At 43.5% G+C, this 26,897-nt stretch overlaps 1 protein-coding gene across 1 annotated transcript in view; it reads right to left on the bottom strand.

Annotated features, from left to right (window-relative positions):
* The window catches only part of gldc (glycine dehydrogenase (decarboxylating)), a 171,967-nt gene that overhangs the window by 22,688 nt on the left and 122,382 nt on the right, over positions 1–26,897 (bottom strand). The window contains exons 21-23 of the mRNA XM_041185541.1: positions 25,749–25,860; positions 9,919–10,014; positions 7,573–7,745 (exon numbers count right to left, since the gene is read on the bottom strand). Of these exons, the coding sequence (XP_041041475.1) occupies positions 7,573–7,745; positions 9,919–10,014; positions 25,749–25,860 (381 nt within the window). The remainder of the gene's footprint in view (positions 1–7,572; positions 7,746–9,918; positions 10,015–25,748; positions 25,861–26,897) is intronic.

Below are 26,897 nucleotides of genomic sequence, written 5' to 3'. Positions count from 1 at the left end.
TCTGCTGAATGCCTTCTTCAGTGAGCTCTGGGTCTTTTTCTTGAATTTTGGCTTCAAGTTCCTGGATTCTCCAGATATATCTGGATATTAAGACTCGATTCTACACTGGATAACACTACAAGACTCAGCTACTGTGTCTATGATTTGCTGCTCTGTTGCTTTAATTTTGAAGTAACTTTGATCAGGCTCAGCCCTTCCCCCACTACTGCTGTGACAGGGATCTGTGGGACTCAGCTGCCTGTGGTGTCTGTGACTGGACCTTCGGGGTTGTCAGCCTCAGCTATGGTCTGGTTCCCAGCCAGAGTTACTCCGTCCTGGGCTGAAGCATATCTCTCCACCACTTCTGAATCTGAAGTGAGTTCCAATTTTGCCGTCATCTTTCTGCCCTGCAACCAATTGCCACTTGGATCTTCATCCCAATGGGAACTCCTCTGTCAGTGTGTCCTCTGACCATCCCCCCACCATTCAAATAGCTTCTGGACTTCACTCCCCCGCCACATCTGTGTCCGCACCTTGATAACAGTTTGCTGATGACCCATGCTGGCTCGGCCTGTCTATGTCCTCCACGGGGTTTATGACTTCAATTCTGGACTCTCTCTTGGCTCCTCTTTATTCCCCATTCAGTAAGAAATATGCATCCTAATTAAACTAGGCTCATGTAACTTCGGTTTTCTCCATTTCCTTTTGCGAACACATTTTGGCTGCTCCAGTCCCGAGCCCATCACTTTCGCTTCATTATCTTCTCTCTTTCTGCTTCTTTTCTCTCTCCCACTCCGAGACCCTTTCATCTGTCGTTATGCTTCCTTTCATTTCTCTCTTCTTGGATACACTGCCTTCCCAAATCCCTATTCCAGCCCTTCAGTACTCTTCGACCTATCTACTTGCCTGCCGCCATCCCAGGCTTGACTCCCTCTTAGATAAGCTGATAGCTTTCCTCTGTGCATCACACGGCATTCTCCGAAAGGTCTATAGAGGCACTCATTACTGCCTCCTCATGAGCAGCAAACCCAACAACTCTATCCCATTCTCATGCCAATCTTTGTCCCCACTGGGGCTGATCTTGCCAAATCTCCTCCCTGTGTCCACCTCACCTTTCCCAGTGTGGATCCTGTGGACTCTTGGCCTAGCTCTCACCCTCCCTCTCTGCATCGCCCTTCAGGATATCCATTTATTTGTGAACAATCCCCTTACAATCCATGAGCTTATTCTGGATTGTTACATCAAGATCATGGCCTTGACAGAAAAATGAATGGGGAGTGATGACATCTTCCCCCAACTCAATCCTCCCCTCGTTTATACCTTTTATCACTTGTCTCGTCCTGACCATCACGATGTTTGCATGGCTCTTATAACCACATCTCACCTTGATCTGTCCCCTTATTCCTCTGGCACACTCTCCTCCTTTGAGCATCTTACCTCGTTTCTCACGTCTCATTTAAAATCTTAGTTCAGTATCGTCCTCCTAAGTGCCATGTCAATTTTCTCACTGAGATATCTTCACTGCTTTTCTCCCTCAGTCTCTGCACCAAGCGGCTTCTCATCCTAGGTATTTTGACTTCCAGCTCGATTCATCATGTTTTCTTTTCACTGAATTCACTGCTCTCCAATCCTCCTTAATCTCCCCCTCCATGTAAACTACCCAGCCCATAGTATCAATCACAGATAAGACCATCTCTGAATATTTCCTTGTATTGCTCTCCACCCTCATCTCGCTCCCCTTCCTAGACCTGCATCTTCCTGTATCTGTCCCTGGATAAACCTCCCCTCAATTCACTTACAGCTCCACTCTCAAAATCCAAACTTCCAAGCGTCGAATCAAATGCTCTGTTCACAACTCTTCTGCCGCTACTGATCTGCTCAACCACATCCTTACCTTGTCAGGAAGATATAATAATTCTCATGTTATTGGACTATATTGTAAAATAGTGGTATCTGTGTCTGAATATGTGTGTCTGAATATATATATATATATATATGTGTGTGTGTGTGTGTGTGTACGTCACTTAATTGGATTAAAGGCAGCTGGTCTGAAGGCTGTGATGTGGTAGAAGATGAGCTTGGCTTGAAATGTTAAGTGGGTAAACATAGGTGTCAAGGGAACATTTGCATTTTTAAATAAACCAGATTAGATTGTTTTCAAGGAGGGGTGAAATGTGTCACCTAGCCAGGTGAAGTTCAAAAACAATGTGTATATTTTTCCCAAAGATTACTGGTAAAATGGGTACTATGCTAAATCTTTATTATCAGTAAGGTAAAGTCCAAAGACATAGTGAAACAATGAGAATTTGGATTCAAAGGGAAAAATATGTATAAATGAGTGAAGATTGTGTATAAGGATAGGCATTCTAAGATCTAACAAGTATGAAAAGCCGTCAGCACTGTGCCTCAAGCTGCTGTCCTCAGATAACTGAATTAAGAAAACTCACTTAGAATTCGACTGGTTCAGGGTATTGTGTGTCACCTTGCCTGGGGCTTTTAAAATCTGTGCGTCTTACTGTTCAGCCTAATGAAAGTGTAACTGGGAGTCAGATTAAGTAGGGGATTTAGAAGTTACTGTAGTAGTAATTTATAGACATATGCATGTGCTTAAAATTATTTCTCTTATTAATAAATGTTTGACCTAGTTTTGTAAAAGCCTATAAGACTTGGTGGTCTTATTACTACTGAATTCAAGGCACGCATCTCAAAATTTATACAAATTGCAAAACAAGTTGTGGTAGTTGTTTCAAGTTTCCCTTTGGGATTTGAACAACTCAGCATTTACCATTGGCTGTGCCATAACGACCTCTACCCTTGTTCCCATTAAAACCATTACTCTCTCTCACCTGGCCGTTTTCCCCATACAGCTCTCATCTCCACTCCCTTAAGTCCAAGATATGCAGATTTGAACAGAAGGCAATGGACACAAGTAGTTTAGCCTCCCAATGCCTGATCTGGCTCAACAAAATAAAGCACGATCAGGTCCTGCTCTCATCTGCCAAAATTGCTCCCTCTTTCAGGATCATCCTGGAATGCAAAGCCATCTTCTTCAACCCATCTGCCCTGTCTCCTCCACTCTCACTTCCAACAAGTCTGAGGAACTCATGGATATTATTGTCACCAAGATTGAGACCGCCCGGTCAGCTGCCTCTGCTGTTTCCCTCCTTTTCTCTACCTGATTAGGGCAAACTTGCTCTAAGCCCTTCCCCTGTCCTAGCCCTGAACTTGCATCTATTTCTAGTTTTTCTCCTATCTCGCCTCATGCCCTCTCCAAACTCATCTAGTCCATGAGACACACGTTCTGCTTGCTCGACCCCACTTTCACTAAATTAGTGACCACTTTAACTTCCCCAACTCTTTGTCCCCATGTTAGCCAATATTTCAAAAGGAAATTGGATAAGCACTTAAAGGAAATTAACTTACAGGGCTAGAGGGATAGCCCGGGCGAATGGGACTAACTGGACTACTCACAGGGAGGCGGCACAGACTCGATGAGCTCAATGGCCTCCTTCCATGCTGCAAATTACTCCATGACTGAATCCACTGTCTTCCATCCCCGCCACTAACTCCATTCCCTAGTCACCAAATCCACTGCTTTCTCTGGCAACCACTTGAGGCTGAAGCAGACTTTGCAACCTCAGTGTCATGTTTGGCCTTGAGATGTACTTTTGACCGTCATGAAGACCGCCTTTTTCCGCCTCTGAATGTCGCCCGAATCCACTCCTGCCACAGCTCCTCTACTGCTGGAACCCCTCATTCATGCCTTTTGTCACCTCTGGACTTAGCAACTCTAATGTACTCCCAGCTGGTCTCCCACATTCTACACACCATAAATTTGTGGTCACTCAAAGCTTTGCTGCCCCTATTCTCACACCAAATCCCAGTCACCCATCATCCTTGTGCTCGCTGTCCTACACTATCTCCCGGTCAAGTCTTGCATTTATAATTCTCATCCTTGTTTTCAAATCCCTCCATGGCCTTGCTCTTCCCTATCGCTATAATTTCCTTCAGCCCTACAGCCTCTGAGATACCTGCGGTCCTAAATGTGTCCTCTTGGGCATCTCTGACTTTAATCGCTCCTCCATTGGTGGCCGTGCCTTCAGTTGCTTAGGCCCCAAGCTCTGGCATTCCCTCCCTTAAACTCTCCACCACTCTACCTCACTTTCCTCCTTTAAGCCATTTCTTAAAACCTAACTCTTTGACCAAGCTTTTGGTCATCTGGCATCATATCTCCTGATGTGGTTCAGTCATATTTTGTTTTATGCCTCACGAAGCACCTTGGGACATTTTATTACATAAAATGTGCAATATACATATAAGTTATCATTGAAGTGTGGTCTAACCAAAGTTCTTTATGATTTTAATATAACTTGTCTGTTTTTCAATTGTATTCCTCTACAAATGAAACTCCAGTTTGTTTGTTTGTATTATGGCTGCATTAACCAATGTTGATACTTTCAGGGATTTGTGAATCCAGATCCTTTGCTCCTCTAGAGCAGTTAGATTCCATTTTCCAAGTGAATGTGGCCTCCTTATTGTTCCTACCAAAATGCACTACCTCACACTTGCCTATATTGAAATCTGTTTGCTATCTGCTCGCCCCCTTCTGTAAGTTCACTAAAATCATTTTTTTCTTTTGCAAATTTCCTCAGTATTAACTATACACTGCAATTTTATATTGTTCTTAAATTTAGACATAGTACTTCCGATTCCCAAATTCAAATCACTTATGTAAATAATGATCAGCAGTGGTCCCAGCTCAGATTCCTCTAGAACACCATTTCCCTCTTTCTGGCACTGTTTGTGTCTGTGTGAAGAAAATATGTGTTGTGCTCATGCTAAAGCTGTAATATGAGTGCAGGGCAGTGCAGGAATGCCCCATGTCCCAAAATGAAGATCAACTTTTGATGGATCAAGGCAAGGAGTTTCAAAATGTCAAATCAGCAAGTTTTTTTATTAATTAACTTTCTTTCCCAGTTTAACTCATTCTTGATATTCCCTGGCACCCTTTTCTGCCTTCCTCACTAGAATGTCCCTATTCCTATTGATGCATTGCAGTGTTTTATTTAAAAGCTTTATAATTACAGATCAGACTCCAAATGCCCTGTTTGTTTTATTTACACTCACTTAGCACACGTCTGGTATCTGTACAACCTTCTTCAGCTGGGTTGGCAGAGTAGGCTAGGCACAACATGTTTCAAATCATTTCTTATTCTGTGAAAATCTGAATTGTAATAAATGTTTGGAAAGCCTAATTCAAGGTAATGGCAACTGTTATATCCCTCATTCCAAAGCAAAGTGATAAGGAGCACTGACTTGCTCACGTTGATGCTTAGAAACACTTAAGGGCTCTCACTGTAAAGCATAGAAACCTTTGGCATAATGAGCTGTTGGTTAATCAGCCAAATGGTGCATTACAGTGAAAACACCAACTCAATCAGATCCTTAGATAAGTCAAACATAACTCTAATCATACTCCACATTATAGTCTATAGTCTCTTCCATGTTTATCTCTCAGGTCCAAGCTTTCTTTCATTAACTCCAATCCACATTCCCTCCTCCGTTGCCCCATTTTTGTTCATTTTACTTTTGATGCTCATTTGACAGCACCTTCTTCCTTTGACAGCACCCTCCAAACCCACGACCTCTACCACCTAGAAGGACAAGGGCAGCAGTTGCATGGGAACACCACCACCTGGAAGTTCCCCTCCCAGTCACACACCACCCTGACTTGGAACTACATCATCATTATTTCACCGTCGCTGGGTCAAAGTCTTGGAACTCCCTTCCTAACAGCACCGTGGGTGTACCTACACCACATGGACTGTGGGTGTTCAAGAAGTCGGCTCACCACCACCTTCTTAAAGGCAGTTAGGAATGGGAAATAAAAATGTTGGCTTACCAGCAATGCCCATGTCCAGTGAAAGAATTTAAAAAAAATTCCACTGCCCTATCTTTTGAGGATTACAATGGCCTGGATTTTATGGTTAAATGACAGTGAAACCATGTTGGCTGTCATTACAAATGTGAAACTGACAGAAACGCCTGGTGACTGCATGTGATAACTAAACATGCAAATCCAGAAGTTGCTATCAGCAACTCCCTACTCCTCCGCAGGTTGTACTGTTGAAGTCTCTGCATATGGAAATCTTCTGAAATTACTTGAATTGACATGAACTTCCACTTTTACACCATTAGTCTAATTATAAAAACTCTTGAAAAAGTTATGCCTTGTTGAATGAATGCATAACTGATACAATTAGTGCTGAACAACCTCTCTGGCCATGAAAAACTAATTTTATATTTGTGTAATGTCAAATTTCTCCATCATGATAAAAATATTCCATGGATTTTTACATTTTTTTTTAAAGCTTGTTCATATTTCAGCCTCCATTTAGTTCTCGTGTGTGTGCCTCAAATATTTATTTTGCTCTCTTAAAAGGTGAAGGATTTTTATTACATCCTGGTTTTCCATCTGTGAGAGTGCTTCAATGTGATTGGCTGCTTAGCCTGCTTAACTGCATCACTGTTGCAGGGCACCAAAAGTCCCCTATATTTGTTGCTGGAGTGAATTAACACCAGGAAAGATGAAATCCACATCGCACAGATTGCTAGAGGCGTGAGTCCTTACTTTGCTACAAAATCCAGGCCAATGAGTTTTATTGAGGTATTCAATGAGGAAAGGGATTTTCCCGCCTCCCTTCTGCACAGGCAGTTTTTGTAAGAATTTGCTGACTTGCTTTTTTTCTTCAAGGTTCATGGACTTCTTTCTTTGTTTTAAAATCAATTATTTTCCTGACTTTCAAAACTACATTCTTAGGGTTAGTCTCTCCCACCTTCTCACTACTCATTCCTTCTGGCTGTGTTAACTTACAGCATACAGCCCCTAACACTTGAACTTAAATTATAATTCCCTGTTAACTTGGTCAATAAAACATCCTTGTCATCATTTGAAGCAAAATAAAGATATGCATTTATATTGGACCTTTTGTGAGCACCAGACATCTCAAAGCATTTTACAGCCAGTAAAGTACGTTTGAAGTATAGTCACTATTGTAATGCAGGAAATGCAGCAGCCAATTTTATACACAGCAAGCTCCCACAAATAGCAATGTCATAATGACATAGATAATGTTTTTTTTGTGATATTGATTGATGGATAAATATTAGCCAGAACGCCAGGGATAACTCCCTTGCTCTTCTTCAAAATATTGCAATGGGAGATTGTACACCCACCTAATGGGGTCTTCGATTGACATCACATCTAAAAGACGACACCTCCAACATTTCGACACTCCCTCAGTATTGCACTGGAGTGTCAACCTATATTTTTGTGCTCAAGTCCTGGAGTGGGACTTGAAGCAGAACATTGTGACTCAGAGGCAAGAGTGTAACCAACTAAACCATGGATGACACACACGCAGTGAATGATGTTGATCTTTGGAGCAGTCCTATAAACTGCTGATATCAACTATTAGAGAAAGTAGGAAGATGTTGTCCTGATATAGAGCATCTTTGAATAGCTTTGTTTAATGCACCTTAAATTTAATTATACAGGTCACTTCAGCAAAACAATGATTTGTTCTGACTTACCTTAAGTGGGTTTACTCGGATGTCCATTCTACCCTCCTCAATGTCTGCTATTTCTTGTCGGATGTTTATCATTGCATCACAGAATCTATCCAGTTCAGCTTTATCTTCAGATTCAGTTGGCTCAATCATTAGTGTACCAGGAACAGGCCAGGACATGGTTGGAGCATGGAATCCTATAAGATGTAAACTTATTGTAACTTCATGGTTAAGAAGAAAGCCCTCATGGTCGGATGCAACTTCTGTTGCATTAAGAAGCTGAATGTCATGTACACCACTGATTTCGAAGTTGCGCAATTCACCAATAACTCCATGTTCAGACCTCAAATTTAGTTTTTACATCATCCGTTACCACTTAAAAGGTATGTATGAACATGAGCAAAGCTACTTGGCTCCTTGAGCCTGTTCCACTAACCAATGAGATCATGGCACTTAACTCCATACAGCCTTTTTGATGAAAAGTCACAGACTTGAAACACTACCTGGGATTTTAGGTGGAAGTCCGTCACCACAGGCTTGAACATTGACCAGGCCGTTAATTGCCTACAGTTATGGCTTCTGCCTGGAGTGGTGGTCACCACTGAACTGCAGCAGTGCCTGGACAGCCGCAATGCAGGAAGCCTGAAGAACAGGTAATTGGGAAGGGTGCTCACCAGGGTCAAATGAGGCAGCTCCTGCTGAAGGGGGTGGGGGGAGGCGGTGGTGTGGCGCTCATTGTGAAGGCAGGTGTGGGTGTCTTTCAGCAGAGGCAGCCCTTACTGCTTATTGTGGGGGGGGGGAAGGGAAGGAGGGGTAGTGGGGCTTACAAGGGCCACAGAATATCCTATCAAGAGGGATACGCACCCTCCAGAGCCTGCCTGGTTTTACTGAGCAGCCTCCCCACATGGTGTATGGTTCACCCCGATCATTGCTGGTGAAATACCAATGGTGGCAAGAGGCCATTAATTGGCCACTTACAGGCCTCAATTGGCCTAAGGTGGCTAAGCCACCCACCATCCACCCCGTTGCTGGGAAAATACCAGCAGAGGTGGAAGGCAACAGCACCTCCCACTGTCCTATCCTATATCAGGCCCTCCTCAGCTCACAGCCATTCCCAGTAAGGGGAGGAGTGTAAAATTCCAGCTTTTAACTCTGTTTCTCTCTCCACAGTTGCTGCCAGACATGCTGAGTATTTCCTGCATTTTCTGTTTTTATTTCATATTTCTAGCATCCACGGTATATTTTGCTCTCCCACAAACCCATAACACGCTGTCTGCACCCTTTAATATTTTTTCCCCAGCAACTATGTAATTCCCTTTTTTTTAAAAACTGCTTCAATAATCATTTTGTCTGGCAAAGAATTCTATATTCTAACCATCACGTTTGTAAAGAACTTTTTTTAACTTCCTCTTTATTTCTTTGTAAGATTATCTTGCTTGCAAGGCAGGGAGGAGACAGTGGAGTAATGGTAGTGTCACTGGACTAGTAATCCAGAGGGCCAGACTAATGCTCTCGGGGCACCATGGCCGCTGGTGGAATTTAAATCTAATTTTAAAAATCTGGAATTGAAAGGGAGCATCAGCAATGGTGACCATGAAACCATGACTGGTTGTTGTAAAAATTATCTGGCTCACTAATGTCCTTTAGGGAAGGGAATCTGCCATCCTTATCCTGTCTGGCCTACATGTAACTCTAGACCCACAGCAATGTGTTTGACTCTTAACTGCGTCTCTGGCCTTGTCAGTGATGTCTGTGAAAGAATAAATATATTTTAAAAAATGTTAAATTTGTATCCTTTTATTGTGACCTAATTGAAACTTACAAAATTCTTACAGGGTATGTCAGGTTGGATGTAGACAAGATGTTTCCCCTGGCTGGTGGGTCTCAATCCAGGGGACATAATCTCAGGATAAGGGGTAGATTTAAGACGGAGATGAGGAGAAATTTCTTTGCTCAGAGGGTGGTAAAACTTTGGAATTCTCAACCCGAGGGCTGTGGAAGCTAAATCATTCAGCATGTTCAAAACAGAAATCGAGATATTTCAGGGGACAATGATATCAGGGGATATGGAGATAGAGCGGGGAAGTGGCATTGAGGTAGATGGTCAGCCATAATCTAATTGAATGGCAGAGCAAACTCGACAGGCCGAATGGCCTGCTCCTGTTTCTATGATATCATAACCAGTGGAAAGAATCCCTCTTCATTACTGTACACACAAAGTGGATTTACTCGTGGGAGGCTGTAATGTGTCCTTAAAACGCACTTAGCCACATTTGTTCATGGTTCTGGTCCTACACCCATGGTATGAGGAGCAGTATTGGACAACGATTAGATTACAATTCAATGGAATACAAAACTAAAACTTCTCACCATAATCTTGCAGCCTCTTGGCAACATCCACTGCCTCGATGTTTGCAGTTTTCTTGAACGGTCGCACATCCAAGATGAATTCGTGAGCTACATAACCTGTTAAAACATGTTTTTAGAAATTCAGTGTAACATCCAGGATATTGAAAAATAGTTCTCCTCCAGCATGACATCACAGCAAGCAGCATAGGGAAAAACATTAGTATGACCATAAAGATTATCCAACAACAAGAAATTCCATCAGAGTATCTCAGAAGTTTCTCAGAGGGGGTTCCCTGTTCCTGTGATGTACAAGCAACTTGTATCTTGACATAAGGCTCTTCAAAAACATTTGTGTTTTAATGAAATGCCTCAATTTGCTCTTTTAATCAAGGTGCTATCCCATTTAAATAAAGGAGTTAGTGGATCTAATACAGTGGCTGACAGAAATTCCACACAAACATTTTAATTGCTTACTTTCAAGACACTGGAATAGAATACTCCCTGATCAACATGTATGTAGCAAACGTAACTTACAATCATGAAGCACAAATTCCACAAGAATTAAGGCACTCATACCGAAAAGCTTTTAATATTCTTCCTTGTTGAATTATTGTTCACGTACAATAGCAGTGGAAAAACAGGCGTGCAATTCAATGCAATGATCCCAAGGTCAGTCTTGCCAATAAGTGCAGATAGGAGTGCATGCTGTCATGCTGCATATTGTATCACGTGAATGCTTAATAGATGGAATCGGAAGTAGCAGTATTGATATTAGTCTGTTAAAATGTCATATTTTAAGTAGAACAATCTTTTTCCTCACTGTAGTCAACTGCTAGGCCAAAGCATAAAGAATTATAATTGGAGGGAGACACTAGAGGATTACTTTCACTTGTGGAACTAAATGCTAACAAGAGTCAATAAGTGTGAAATTAGGTTTTGTTGCATTGGTGCCGATCTACGGAAGCCCCAAGCTCAAAAAATGCCACCAGAATGTTTCTAGCCATTCCTGACGTGACCCGTGAGGCTGACGTGACCCGTGAGGCTGCCCTGACTGAGCACTCTTGTAGGTGTGCCACATGTCCAGGGGAAGTATGTGAAGGGGCAGATCGTGACATCAAACAGTTTCTAACACTGATTTGCCATATGGTCTGCCAATTTCCAGGTGACTGGCTTTTGATTTATCTATGCTGATGCAGAGGAAGGACTGTGTTCTGTGTTATTCCTAGCAGCTTTGCAAGCCTTTTGGATTTTTAGGAAGTGGTGCTGGATCCTGACAAGGAGGTCAGAGGACCTATTAGGAGAAAGCCCGTTTCAGTAATTGGGGGCTATTGTTGCAGTGGGCTTGCAGAATGCCTTGGAGAGGGAGCACAGGCAGCAGTGAAGGAAAGCTGTGTGCAAAAGGAGGGCTCTCAATAAGAGGCCTTACCCACCAAGGGTCTTTAGGGGACATTTCTCATACCTAAGCCTCAGCCAGGTGCAGCATCTGAGGCACCAGCCTTTCACTAAGGAGATGGCAAATGAACTGTGTCACCTGTAGCTGGCTGTACAACAGGGCGAAGACGGTATTGCCGGTGGCCATCAAGATGACCAATTTCTATGCCAGCACATTCCTCCAGGAGGCAGCAGGCAACATTTCACAATCCACCATCCATCACTGCATCAAGATGATGTTGGAGGTTCTGTAGAGGAGGAGAGGGGACTTCTATCTGCTCACTAACCATAGAGAAGCAGGGAGGAGCAAGAGGTTCTGCCAGGCTGATGGGATTCCCACTCATGCAGTTTGCAGACACATGGCTCTGAGGGCCCCACATGTTAACGGTGAGATGTTCCGCAACTGCATGGGCTGTTGTTATGTTCCTTCTGTCGGGACGTTTTGCTCAGCAAACATGGTTGCACGCCTATCTACTGGTGAGTGAGTTGGTAACCAAGATACTACAGACGCAGAGACCAATAGATGATGAAGCACATGCTCTTTATTAACACAAGTAACAGAGCACTAACACAACGTGCGCTTCTCAAACCAGACCCTATTCTAAACTACAGACTAACATTGTAGCCCATGGTACACAGCAATTGGGTAATTCAATCACATGGTCAATCTGCTCCAATTCTCTTAAAGGTGTATTGCATCTCAGATGACCACATCCCTCCCCCTTTACTTGAAAGTACAATTTACAATCTTTACAATATATCAACACTTTACATAAATAAACTATTTACAAATTCAGTCTCTCTGGAGGTTTCTTCAAATGTGTCGAACGTCGTAGTTCTACGACTCCGGACTGTTTATCCAAGGCCTCCCTCTCAGGAGTCATCTGTCCACTAGGATCTCCTCTAGGAACCTGTAAGTTTCTATCTTCGACTCCCTCAGGCTAAACGGATCCTACAGGCACTTTCAAACCATTTGGAGTTCCTTCCACATGTGGTGTAGACTCTAATGGGAATGTTTGGCACATCCTTTCTCCTAGATCTGTTTCCCTTTTCCTGAGATGATCTCGGTGTCTCCTAATTATCTGAACGTTGATTGATATGTGATAGGAAAGGGGTCCTGTCACTGCACTAACTTCACCTGATAGCCAATAGGGCCCAAGTCTAAAGTTCTTTGCAAAAACTGCGTCTCCAACAGTGAAGTTTCTTTCACGACTTAATTAATCATGTCCATTATTCTGGGCCTCCTGAATTCTCTCTACCTTCCCCCTAAATTTGGCTTTATGAGACTCAAACATGTCCTGAGACATCTCTTTATCAATAACTCTGCGGGGGCAATACTGGTGGTCATGTGTGGCGTAGTCCTATAACTGAGTAGGGAACGTCATAATCTCGTTGCAATAGAGTCGCCACCCAGTTATTTCATTCTAGACTTGAAGGTCTGGACTGCCCGCTTGGCCAAACTTTTGGATGCAGGGTGTTATGCTACTGAGGCTTGTAAATCTTTGGAGTTCCCAGCTGGTGAATGCCGTTCCATTATCAGACACTATTATCTCTGGTAACCCGTGTATTGCAAAACTCTGATGCAATCTGTCTGGTGGCAGCAGATGTGGGCGATCTCACCTTGTATACATCCATCTACTTCGAATCAAGAGGAACACTGTGCCCAAAAAAGGCCCCACGTAGTCAACGTGGAGGCGGACCCATAGCCTTCTTGGCCATTCCCAGGGGTGCAATGGAGCCAAAGGGGGCAATTTCTGTGCCTGTTGGCACTGTATGCAGCTCTTGACCAAGTTTTCAATTTGTGTGTCCATCCCTGGCCGCCATAAGTGGCTACACGCCAACATTTTCATTCTGGAAATGCCGGGGTGAACGCTATGCAATTCAGTCAATAATGGCTGTCTTCCTCTCAGAGGCACAATGACTCTCGCTCCGCACAATAAGATGCCATCCTGGCAGGTGAGCTTGTATCTCCTATTAAAATTGGGCTTCATTTCGTCTGACTTTGGCTCGTTAGACTATGCCTGCAAGACTTGTTCCCTGTCATGAGATAAAACTGGATCATGGTCTGTCCACTCTCTTATTTGTTTGGCATGTACTGGTGACGTATCCAGAAAGTTTAATAATAAGACAAGTCCTTGAGAAATTGGGATGTTCACAGTGCTATCTTTTAGAGGTAATTGGCTCAGTGCGTCAGCATTTGCAGTCTGGCTTCCTGGCCGGTGGATAAAAGTATATTCATCAGCAGCTAGAATCAGTGCCCACAGTAGGATGTGTGCCGAGGCAATTGGGGGTATTGCTTTATCTTCCCCGAACAAGCCTAGTGCTGACCTATGATCAGATATAATGGTGAAGTGGCGACCATGGATGCACTGGTCAAACTTCTTAGCACCAAATATAATGAATAAGTCTTCTTTCTCTATTGTATCTTCGTTTGGCCACACTGAGTGTTCTTGAGGTGTAACCAATGGGCCATTCAGAGCCACCCGCCATTCAGCGGGAGAGTACTGCCCCTACTCCATAGGGGGTTGCATCGCAAGTCAAAATGAATTCTCTCTTTGGTCGAAATGTACCAACAGGGCCGATGGATGTAGCAACTGCTTTACTGTTGTAAAAGCCTATTGTTATGGAGCTTGCCAAGTCCACCTGTGGCTTTTCTTGAGTAACCCATATAATGAAGCCAGTGCTGTTGACAAATTTGGGAGAAAACGGCCATAGTAGTTAGTCATTCTCAAGAAGGACCTGAGTTCTGTGGCGTTTTTCGGTGCTGGTGCCTCATGGTGCTCTCACCTTGTCTTCTACTGGGTGAAGACCCTGCGAGTCGACCCTATTACCCAGGTAAACCACTTCTTTTGCTTGCAGTATATATTTTTCTCTTTTCAAATGTACTCCGGCTTGTGAGAAATGCTTCAATACCTCTTCCAGGTTAGCCAGGTGCTCTTCATCAGTTAGTCCTGTTACTAGGAAGTCATTGAGATAAACCACAACATGGGGCAGCCCTTGAAGCAAATTTTCCATCGTCCGTTGGAAAATGCTACAAGCTGATGAGACTTCAAAGGGTAACCTGGTATACTGGTATAATCTCTCATGTGTGTTTATAGTCGCAAAATCCCGAGAGGCCTTTCCTAGCTCGTCTTGCTGGTGAGCGTGGCTCATCTCGAGTTTCGTATATGCAGATCCCCCTAACAGCTTGGAGTATAATTCATCAATATTAGGTATGCCTACCAAGTCTGGCCACTTTGTTTACTGTCAACTTGTAGTCCCCGCATATTTACACTCTCTGGTCAGGCTTTAGTACAGGAACTATGGCCGCTACCCATTCGGAAAATTGTACAGGTTGTAAGATTCCCAACCTTTCCAGCCTGTCCAATGCAACACCAACTGTTTCTTGTAATGCACAGGGGACTGGCCTCTCCTTCAAATATCTGGGGTTGTCCGACGATCCACGTGGATTTTAATTTGCAACCCTTGAAACTTCCTGAACTCTTCCCTGAAAACGGAGACATATTTCTGTAATAATTCTTGCAGATCTTTCATTCTGATTTGAAAAATCTCGGTCAACTTTACTTCCTTAAGCCAGTTCCGACCAAGTAGACTTGGACCCTCCCCTGCTACCACTATCAGGGGTAAATTAACAGACTGACTTCCATACTATACTGGAACTTTGCATATACCTCTTACTTGTACGTCTTCACTAGTATACGTCTTTAATTTAGCATCTGAATTTTCGAGATTTAGTGAGTGGTCTCTTCCATTCAGATATCTGAATGAATGTTCCCCTATAACTGTTGTGGATGCCCCTGTAATCACCTCCATTGAGATGGATTTTCCATTGACTTCCACTGTCACGTAGATTGGCTCTGTTTTACCCATTTTTAAGCTGTGTAGTGAGTAAATATCTGACTCTGATTCTTCTGGTTCCTCTATTATGTGGGTTTCACGATTTCCTTTTTTTTGCTTAAAAGTTTGTCCCAATCTGTCTATTTTCAATATCGCATTATGTGCCCATTATCATGGCAGTAGAAACACCCAATTCTTCTGTCATTCACTTGCAGACTGTCTGGTTCCATTTCTGTTGTTATTGTTGTGGGTTTTCGCTGTTAAACCATTGCTTTTTATTGGTCCATTAAGGGTGGCTGTTTCCTGCCTTTCTGCGGAGCCCTGCTCTTCCATGCCATTTCTAACCGGTGTTCCCCTCCTGATGTGAAGGACGCCATTTTGCGTTCCCTTGATTGCTTCTAAATTCCTGACTGCGCTTTCCATTGCGAGCACCAACTCCAGCACCTTGCTGAAGTCTAAATTTGTTTCTGACAACAACCTTTTTTGAATGGTATCTTCGTTAATGCCACATGCTAATCAGTCTCTTAACATATCGTAAGTCGAGATCCCAAACTCACAGTGCTCTGTCAAATGTTTTAAGACTGCTAAGTAGCATCGACTGTCTCTCCAAGGGTGCGACGCCTCAAAATAAATTTAAAACGCTGCATTCTTACCAAGGATTTCAGCTGAAAGTGGCTTTTCACAAGATTTACCAATTCATCAAAGCTCTTGGAATCTGGGGTGTTGGATGCCGTTGGACTACGAATTAGGCTGTTATGTTTTACTGTCACATGTCAATATGACAGTCGTCCATCTCTTCCCCTCAGTCGATATGTCGTTGGCCAAAAAGAAGAACACGAGGCATTCAATATAATTCAATAAGCCATCGGTGGTCTGGTCAAATGGTTCGATACGGTCAAACTGTGGCATACTGGAGAGAGATAACTTCAACAACTACGGTGAGGGCTGTGCTTACAATCGGCCTGCAAGGCACAGCTGATTCACTTCAGTGGAATTTTTGCGGCTTTCCTTGTTGTCACCGACAGGTCGTGTTTTGCCTCATCGCCAGTTGTTATGTTCCTTCTGTCGGGTCACTTTGCTCAGCGAACATGGTTGCATGCCTATCTACTGCTGAGTGAGTTGGTAAACAAGATGATGCAGATGCAGAGATCAATATATAATGAAGCACATGCTGTTTATTAACGCAAGTGACAGAGCGTTAACACAATGCGTGCTTCTCAAACCAGACCCTATTCTAAACTACTGATTAACATTGTAGCCCGCGCTACTCTGCAATTGAGTAATACCATCACGTAGTCAATCTGCTCACGTTTTCTTAAAAGGGGTATTGCACCTCAGATTACCACAGCTGTCATTCCATTAATATGACTTCCTGTGTAACCACGCCCAGAAGATCCTGTCGGTGAATACCAGCACCCTGGCATCAGTCACGACGCATTCAACCCACACCAGTCAGCTGCAACCTTTGGTCCGTTATGAAAAATCAAAGGCTGGCTGTTGGGTGACAAGGGATACCCTGCTCCTTTTGTCACCCTTTTAGTATTTATACACCTAGAGAAGACTTTGGATTCCCTTTTATGTTAACTGTCAGTCTCCTCTCATACTCTCACTTTGCTTCTCTTATTTATTTTTTCACTTCCTCTCCGAACCTTCTATATTGAGCTTTGTTCTCAATTGCATTATCCCCATGACAAATATCAATTGCACCCTTTTTCTGCTTCATCTTATTCTCTATTTCTTTCATCATTCGGGGGCTCTGAATTTGTGTGCCCTACCTTTCCCCCTCATGGGACTATACCAAATTATCTTCTCTTTAAAGGCAGTCCATTGTTCCATTACAGATTTATCTGCCAATCTTCTATTTCAATTTTCCTGAGCCAGATTGAAGCTAGCCCTCTCCAAATTAATTATTTTTGCTCTAGATTGCTCCTTGTCCTTTTCCATATCCAACTGAAACCTTGTGATGTTATAGCCACTTGTCACCTTAATATTCCCCAGAAACCTAGCTTCTGGCTGCACCAGCCCGGCACGGGCATCAGCAGTCTGGGATGGCTGGCTACAAGGCAGCAGTGAGGGAGCTGGCACAAATACTGTCCTCCTGCAAATGGACAGGAGGTTTGTACACCATGGAGCCACTGGCACACCCCCTGAGGTGGTGCCTCAGCAATCCTCATAATCTGTTGGAGGACAGATTGCTGGCTGGCCAGCTGTGACATATCCCTTTGAGCACTGGTATCTGCAGCCATAATGGCAGCAGCCTGAATCTGGATGGCACCAAGTTGGCCTTACACAGTTCTCATGACCTCAGTCTAAGATGTCACTACAGCACTGAGACAATGGGTAGCTTCTGCCTGTTCTGCCGTGGAAGCTGGGAAATTGGTCATCAGACGCTGCATCAGGGCTGGGTCAGCCAGGGCTGTTGTGGAGATGACCACCACTTCCCCATTGGACAGGCTGGACTCCAAGTTCTGCACAAAGCCTTCTGCTAAGTTGGAGCCAATCTCTTTCATGCTCCTCAACAGTGGGAACAAGCTCTGTGGCAAGCCTGCACATGCACCAAGCACCTCAATGTTCATGTCTATCAGCCTTTTTCTTTTTGCCATCCTATCTGCCATTTTCAGAATGCATGTGCAACCTCACCTCCGGTGAGCTGGCACACGAACTATCGTTCCCCTTGGTCTGGCTGCAGCCCATTCATGCTTGGCGACTCACTGCAGGCTGACTCTGTTTATATTACACTGAGCTGGTGGCTGCAATTGTCAGAAGAAGTGAGGATGCTTCTTCCTCAGAGGTCTGGTGTAGCTCATGCCCTTCCTGATGAGACAGCATGGGCTGGACAGGCAGAAGCTCGAGTATCAGAAAGCAGAAATACAGAAGAGGTTAGAATGCAAGAGTTCCATGGTCACACCATCTGCAGCTTGCATTTCATGCCAGGTAGAGGATGAAGTTGAGGTGACATTTGAGAAGGGACAGATGGCAGAGTCTTGATGCAACAGCCCCATTCACAGCTGTCGCTATGATGCAGAACACTGTCTCCCCCAGAGGATTCAGGGAATAGATGTGTGCCTGTCTCCTGCTGGTTCTCTGCTGCTCCCTGTGGTTGCTAGACTTTGTAGAAGCACTAAGAGGTGGGTATGAGGCTGATAACACTGATATGTTTGTGAGGGTGGGGAGGAGTATCTGAATGCTCTGGTTGAGTCCTGATTGCTGGTGAGTGAAAGATGGGGCTGTGATGCATTGATCAGCATGACAGGTAGTTAGCAGATGTCATTTGAAGATGCATTCACTGACCTTGACCACCCATGTGAGGTCATTGAATTTTTTCCAGCAGCCAGTTCAGAAAAGCCAGACTCTGGGAATTGACCTCCCTGGCCACCTGCTCCCATTCCCTTCTCAAGTTGTGCCTTGAGGGTCCCTGCCCTCTTGCAGAAACATGATCTCTCTCCTTCTTTCCATCACTAATGCCTCCAGTGCTGCAACCGAAAATCTGGGAGCCCTCTCTGATGCTCCACTTGCTGTGCTTTTCCTTCCAGTCAATCCTCCAAGAGACAGTCTGCAACAGCTTGAGCTGAACGAGTGCAGTTCCCCTTTAAGAGGTGAAGGCTGCCTTTAAGAGGATCAGATGAGTCGTATGTTGCGCTAGCCAAGTGTGCTGCTGGGGCCACCCTGCTGCACATGCGGCCAAGCCAGCAGCATGTTCTGCACTGGACTGCATGCATAAATGATTTTGGTGAGCAAGGCAGCATGAAGTTTGCATGCAGCCTGCCTCAATGGGACCGGATGTGGAATAATCATGCATTATGATCCCCACACCCGACATAGAGCCTAATGTACTTTTTATCCCAATGCCTTCAGGAGAGAAAACTGGACAGAACATTTGAGGCTGCATGATAATATAGATTAAAAAGGAACATCCAGTTCATAAAAAATAAAATATTGAGTGTCAATGAAGGACCTGATTTTCCAGGTATTCGCGATACCAGATGCTCTCCTACAGGTTTCCCTCCGTAGGATGATGACAGGTTCCAGTTGTTCCCAAATGAACCAGAATGGAATTTGGTGCATGACCTTCACTAAGTAAAGATCGTAAACAAAATAAAATTATTGGGATAAGACGAACAAATGCAGTTAATTTAATAACATAACCAAAAACCATCAAAATCACTTCAGTTTAGTATGGCAAATTTAAAAAAAATCAAAACTGCATCCATCACTGATGGCCAAAACCCCTAAATTTATAGTATATTTTCTTTTATGGGCCAAGCTGTTAAAAAGACGATTTGGAAGACAGAATGATTTGCCCAATTTGGCCCTTGGTTTTAATATGTTCCTGACAGTGAAACAGAGGGTGATTGAAACCGAGCTGAGAACTTCAGAGAATCAGGATTTCCTCCCCACAACTGTCAAAAAGACTGAGCCAATTGTTACAGCTCAAGAATTGATGATGGAGGGGAGAAGGAATCAACCTTCTCACCAAAATATTTCTTGTGAGATTCTCAATTCATCTGCTAACAACTTACAAATAGCAAAACATTCCCAAGGTGTTTCACAAGAGAGTTATCAAACAAAATTTGATACACATCCACATAAGGAGATATCAGGACAGATAACCAAAAGCTTGATCAAAGAGGTGGGTTTTATTTAAGGAGTGTCTCAAAGGAGGAGAGGTAGAAAAGCTGACATGTTTAGGGGGGGAATTCCAGAGGTCAAGGACGAGGCAACTGAAAACTTGGCCTCCAATGATGGAGTGATTAAAATCAGGGATGAGCAAGCCGCCAGAATTGGAGCAGCACTAAGATCTCGAAGACTTGTGGGGCTGGAGGGGAGTGCAGAGATAGGGAGAGGGAGTGACTATAATGGGATTTGAAAACAAGGATAAGAATTATAAAACTGATGCATTGCCAGGTCAGAAGCCAATGCAGGTCAGCAAGCACAGTTGTGATGGGAGAACGGGACTTGGTGAAAGTTAGAATATGGGCAGCAGACTTTTGGATAAGTGCCAGATTATGTCTGTTTGGTGGGGGGCGGGGGTTGCAGGGGGCGGAACAGGAGGGTGGCCAGGAGAACACTGGAATAGTAAAGTCTGGAGGTAACAAAGACATGGATTTGGGTTTCAGCAGATGAGCTGAGGCAGGGGGCCACATACAAAATTCAGTAACACAAGTGAACCTGACACTATAGAATAATAATTTTGTGTGACAGAAGGACAGTTAGCTGGATATGGTCTCTCTCTCCCTCTCTCTCACTGTGTCAGCTGCACTCCATACACTCCACAATGTCTTGAAACCTGCTGCATCATAGGCCCGTGAAAATGTCAATCTACAAATATGCCATCAGATTAAAGAAGCTACCTTCAATAAAGTTAACACTGAAAGCCTGTCTTTGCAGTTGCCCTCATGCTATGCAATTGAGTTTTTCTATAAAAGGTTGGAACCCAGGAAGGTAAGCAACTGGCTGAAAATTGAAAGCAGCAGAGTGAAACACAAATGTCACTCTCTCTCTCTCTGGATAGGACCAGTAGAAAGTAGTCAGTGTGAAAATATTTAGGACTTCCACTGGTAACACAGTAATAACAGGCAGCTAAGAATTCCCTTAAGGTTTAATTCAGTGAAACAAACAACAATGTAGACAATTTTCTTGTTGACAGTCAAAATAAAAGGACTGAAAATAATACAACACTCCTCAATGATAACCAACAAAGCCAAGCCAGCACATAATGTCCTCAGGTGAGTGAAAGAAAATTCTCATGAATTGGTTCTTCCATATAATACTCAATGTTTTGCTCCACTCGCACATTTATCCATAAGCACTAAACACAACACTTAACAAAAAAGAAATCTTCAAACTAAAACAATTGTGAAAAGGAACACAGCCAACCAGTCCTGGAAACATGACATGGTAAACCCAGCAAGCTGTGCCAACTAGACAACCCAGGGATCATAATTCACCATGTGGCTAAGCACCAAGTGAAACTCTTGCATGCAAGGTTGCAGAACACAGTCTAAACTAGGGGAAATAACTTCAACTAGGGATAAAAATGAACAAAAATATTTGACAACATTTAACAGAAATGAGAAACAACTGCAAGAATTGGTACAATTATAAGAAGCATGTGTAATCAAACCATGAGTGCTAAATTTAGCAAGCCATTAAACAGTCCGTAAAACATTAAAAGCCCCTACTGACATGACACTTTCTACATCAGTATAAGTGGCCAAAATTCTAAATCCAGGTAATACCCCACATACAAAATTAAATGACGTTGAAACCCCTCTCCCAACCACAAAAAAACCCTACAGCATGAATTATTGCAGCAAAACAGTAACTGACCTTCAGCAACATACTTTCTGGATTAATTAGACCTTCTGCATCTCAAATAAAAATGTTGCAGTTGTGAAAACACCAAATAGTACTTAGAGGAGAATATTTTCCTTCGGAAAGCCAGCACACACTTGGCCTTTCTGTGCTGTAACCATTCTGTGACAGATTCTACTTTCCAAACTTAAAAAGTTGTGGGTGGAGACAGTATTCTGCATCAAGTTTTCCCAACACTGTTTCTCATGCAAGCTACACCAATTTCTGTCCGTAGGGCATATTTCAACCGAACTGAAACTTTTGTCTTTTACTCTCCTGTTGCACTGTGGCACGATAGCCAAGGTCTAACTGATAGCTTACAATGGTTCCAATTTCTTCCTTCGGACCTCCTGTGTCTCCATAAGATTTAACAAAACAATAGTTGAAGAACTCTCAGCAGTCAGCCAGATGTTGCATGTACGACTATTTTTAATTGTGTTCCTCTCAAAAGGGAACATGGATTTTCTGACTCATGAGCAACACTGCCTATTTCTCCGAGACATCATAGCTGAGGCTCGCAGTTTTATAATATTTCATCAAATCAATTTAATGAGCATTGTGGGTTGGCGAGAGAAGTAAAAATTCTGGCCAGTGTCTTCAGCTAATGAAAATCACCACACCCATTTTAAACCTTTCTTGCACACACTTAAAATATATTTAGATACAAGAATCCACCAAGACAAAACTTTTAATTTTGCTACCATGGGGGTAGGGTGGGTTTAACCTGATTGGTTTAAGGGCTGGTGGATTGGGACTGAACTGGAGGTAAAACTTTTAAACCAATGCTAAGTTTCACACTTTCAGTTTTAAAGGAGGCAAGCACAGGGGTGGGAAACCAATCCACTCTTAAGAGGTGGGTCAGCCACTAAAATCTTGCGAGGAGCTTTGGCTTCAAACCATGAGAAAGAGGCAAGTAGGCCTGGATCCATGAGGTAAGAACATTTACAGCACTGCTTGTGGGCCAGGAGGGGAGCAGATAGGTTCCCCCCTATCCCACCTGACATCTTTATGGACCCTCCTTCTCCAACTCGCCTCACCCTCCTGCTATCTCTGAATGCTCGCTCAACAGGATCTCTGATTTCCTCTATCTCCGTCTGTACACCCTTGGCAATCTCTATTTTCTTAGAGTGTTCACCCACCTCACTGATCAGACTCCTTCCACCCCTCCAATCTCTGAGGGCTCTTACCTGATCTCCTATTTTCCCCCACAACTCCATGTTTCTAAATGCTCATCTCTGCCAACATCCAACTGCTTACTCACCCCACCCCTAATCTCTGATTCCCTTCCCCACCTTGGCAATCTTCTATTTACCTGGCATACGCTCCCTGGGTACTTTCCTGGCCGACAGGCAGTCAGTCAGCCTGTCAAACTAACTGGCTTTTGGGCAAAGAAGTTGTTGAGAAAATTGAAAAGACATCCTGTAGTTCATTCCCACAGGACATTCAGCAAACTCATCCGTTTTGATTTCCCAACTGAAAATGCTCGCTCTGCTGCCCTGAGTAGATTTGGTACTATTGATGTTGAAGCACTTGTGGTTGTTACGTCTCTCTCTGGTGGTGGTGGTGGTGGTGATGAATTGAGAGCATTACAAACAGCAATAGAATTCACTGGCACAACATTTAAAAGGTGCAGGCACAATGTGATGATTTTCCTAGAGTACAACGGTGCCAATAGATTCAATGGGTAGAATTTAATGCCCTCCCCTTTGGTGAGTTTGGTGGCGGGGGCCATTTAATCAGGCTGGAGGGTGGCAGGTGCACCCCACCGCCTTCCCACCTCTGCCCCAATTAAGTCTGTGGTAGGTAGTCCCATGGGCGGCCTTCCTGACCTGCCGCCAAGTGAGGCCTTTAAGTGGGCAATTAATGCACACTTACGTGCCTCATCCCGCCACCACTGGTATTCACACAACAGCGGGTAGGATCTCACCATTCGGGAAACTCGAAAATTAACTCTGTCGGGGTTGCTTGTGGGCTTCAACGGGCAGAGGGAGGGGTCCCTCGTTCAAAGGCACTCAGTGCCTGATAGAGGGACCCGGCATCGGGAAGGGAGGGCTCGCTGAGAACTGCCTTTTCCCCTTGTTGCCGACTACCCTCCCCACTACCCCCACCCCGTGACCCTCACCCTGCCATCACTCACCTGTGCCTGGTCCATTGGAGATCCTGGACCTCGGGTGGGTGTAGTAATGGCAGCAGCCACCATCTCCCTAGCGGCCCTGCCTAGCAATGAAGAGCTGCCGGTCTTTGATTGGCCAGCAGCTCTCGGCAGATGGGATTTCAGTCCCCGGGGTCCTTGATCCTGGGGAAAACCTGCCGCTGCCCAGTTAACTGCCTCATTAGATTTAATTCAGTGGACCTTCCCTAAAAGAGGCAACGTGGAGCACCTCCAGCTAATGGGCAAGACCCCTGTTGCCTCCATTAAATGCCACCTAATAAGCCTACTGATAAAATCATTCTGAAAAATACAAAAAAAAAACATTTTATTTAGAAACATTTTTACTTCTGTAATTATTGCTGGAAGATTCAGCAAGAATAGTTCATTTAGACTACATGGACACACAGGCACACACACACACACACACCCCACATACCCACATACATATACACACACACACACCATATTTTTGGGAAGCTTCCTCATCAGAAGACAATTAACACAGTTAAGATATAAATCTGTTTATCAAGTAGAGTAACAAATAAAGGATCAAGTATATAAAAGTTCCTTTACCTCCTTTGATATTAACACTTCAATAAACATATTGTGAGAATCCAGAAACATTTCCTCAAAATTTTTAAAAATTCATTCTTTCATGGGATATGGACGTTGCTGGGAAGGCCAGCAAGTGTTGCCCATCCCTAATTGGCCTTGAACTGAGGGGCTTGCTCGGCCATTTCAGAGGGCATTTAGGAATCAACTACGTTGCAATGGGTCTGGAATCACATGTAGGCCAGGCCAGGTAAGGACGGCAGATTTCCTTCCTTAAAGGATATTAATGACCCAAATGAATTTTTTTTAAACAACAATTGATGATCGCTTCATGGTCACCATTATTGATACCAGGGCCAGGGTTTTACAGCCCCGCCGCAGCGTGTCTCCCCACCCCCAGCAGATGTGGTGAGCCATTTAAATCTCCATTCAGTTCGGCAGGACTGTAATATCCCACTGAGAGGGAGGTGCTGTAAAATCCTGGCCTAGATTTCAATTCCAGGGTTTTCATGAATTGAATTTAAATTCCAGCTGCCATAGCAGGATTTGAAAATGCGTCCCCAGAGGATTAGCTGAGTTTTGGATTACTAGTCCAGTAACATTACCACTACACCACCACCCTGATTTAGCCTATGCAACTTCACACTCCACTGGCTCCAACTGATTCCAAGAAAAAAAGCATTACACATCTAGTCAAATGAATTATTTCTCCATTGACTCTTAAGTATACTTGAATGGTCATATAGTAGCACAAAAACATAAAAAATTCTTTTTATTGTGTACATCTACATAAACTGTTAACCTATGTGTATATCTACTATTTAAGTAAGAGTACATGGTGAGCCTGCTGTTTTAAGCAAAGTGCTATTATTATCAATGTAATTCACAACCATATTTTCAATTTGTCTTCTGCCTGCCATAAGTCCCCTTATCCTCTACGTATTAAAATGTATGGCATAATCTGGGTTGGTTTACGGTTTAAAAAAAAGTACTTCAGAGGAATGTATTGAAATAATATGGTTGGCAATACAATATAACAAGAAAAGCTAGGGCTTGTGATAACTCTGATTCAGAGCAGCATTATTTAGGAGTTTTTTGAAAGGTATTCCTCCACTTGCAGCCACTCACAATGAGAATAGCTAATGTAAAAGCCCTGGGCAAGAGGCAGAGGGGCATGGTGCATATTTAAGGATGCTAAGCATATTTTTTAAGAAAACAATTTCATCCTGTCATTGGTTGCCACATGTGAAGAGTAATGATAAAGGAATGGTCGCTTAAAACTCCTGTCTAGAATTTTGATTCCTAACAATAGGCCTAAGGGCCTTGCCCAAGGTGAGGAAACAGTAAACTGCAGTGTGTCTCATAGAGAGAGCTGTAAAACCTAATGAAGGGTCACCGACCTGAAATGTTATCTTTGTTTCTCTCCACAGATGCCACCTGATCTGAGTTTTTCCAGCATTTTATGTTCTTATTTTATGTAAAATCTGAGGCTTCAGCTAATAACTAAGCACTTTTGTCAACTTACCCTTTGCTCCCTTGAAAACTATTTTGTAGAATGTTTCTAACCGCTTGGCCATGTAGTTTGCATTTAGAATGGCAACCTCAGTAGCATGACGAAGTCCGTTTGATCCCATCAACTATGTGAAGAGAAACAGCGTGCATAAATCATGGCAGCATTGTTAAATTTGCATCAGATGAGGAATTCTTGACTTATAATTACATTCTAGTTTTCTTTAATATTTATTCATGGACTGTGTCATTGGCCAGGCCAGCATTTATTGCCCATCCCTAACTGCCCTTGAGAAAGTGGTGGTGAGCTGTTTTCTTGAACCGCTGCAGTCCATGTGATGTAGATACACCCACAGTGCTGTTAGGGAGGGAGTTCCAGAACTTTTACCCAGTAACACTGAAGGAACGGCGATATATTTCCAAGTCAGGATGGTGAGTGGCTTGGAGGGGAACTTCCAGGTGGTGATGTTCCCATGTATTTGCTGCCCTTGTCCTTCTAGATGATAACAATCGTGGGTTTGGAAGGTGCTGTCGAAGGAATCTTGCTGAGTTTCTGCAGTGCATTTTGTAGATGGTACACGTTGCTGCCACTATGCATCAGTGGTGGAGGGAGTGAATGTTTGAGGAGGGAGAATGAGGGTGCCAATCAAGTGGGCTGCTTTGTCTTGGGCGGTGTCAAACTTCTTGAGTGTTGTTAGAGCTGCACTCATCCAAGCAAGTGGAGAGTATTCCAACACACTCCTGACTTGTGCCTCGTAGATGGTGGACAGGCTTTGGATGCATCAGGAGGGTGAGTTAATCACCAATAGACTTTCAACACTAACAGATCATTTCTTTCCCAATTGCCCTAAAAAAGACCTCCATATTTCTAAGTCATTCTAACCATCTCAGAGGCCATCTCATGAAATTACAACCATGTATATAGTGTAGCTTTTACTGTGACATGTTTGTTGTGCATTAGCCGCCACCTTTTAGGATTATGTCCCATTCCTGTAGGTCACCCCAATTCATTTGGCTAAATTCAGCCAATGTCACAAGATTTTGGCTCAAACTGCAGTAATTACATGCATTCTACCTTTCAGCCTTGGCTTAAAGATAAAGAACAGTTAGCTGAAAACCTCGGCGGTTTTCATTCTTCTAACCAGGTTTTATTTTCCTCAAATAT

Source organism: Carcharodon carcharias, chromosome 4 (assembly GCF_017639515.1).
Source record: "Carcharodon carcharias isolate sCarCar2 chromosome 4, sCarCar2.pri, whole genome shotgun sequence".
NCBI classification, from domain to species: domain Eukaryota; kingdom Metazoa; phylum Chordata; class Chondrichthyes; order Lamniformes; family Lamnidae; genus Carcharodon; species Carcharodon carcharias.
Note: the sequence above shows the minus strand (reverse complement) of the source record. Positions and strands in the feature narration are given on the sequence as shown.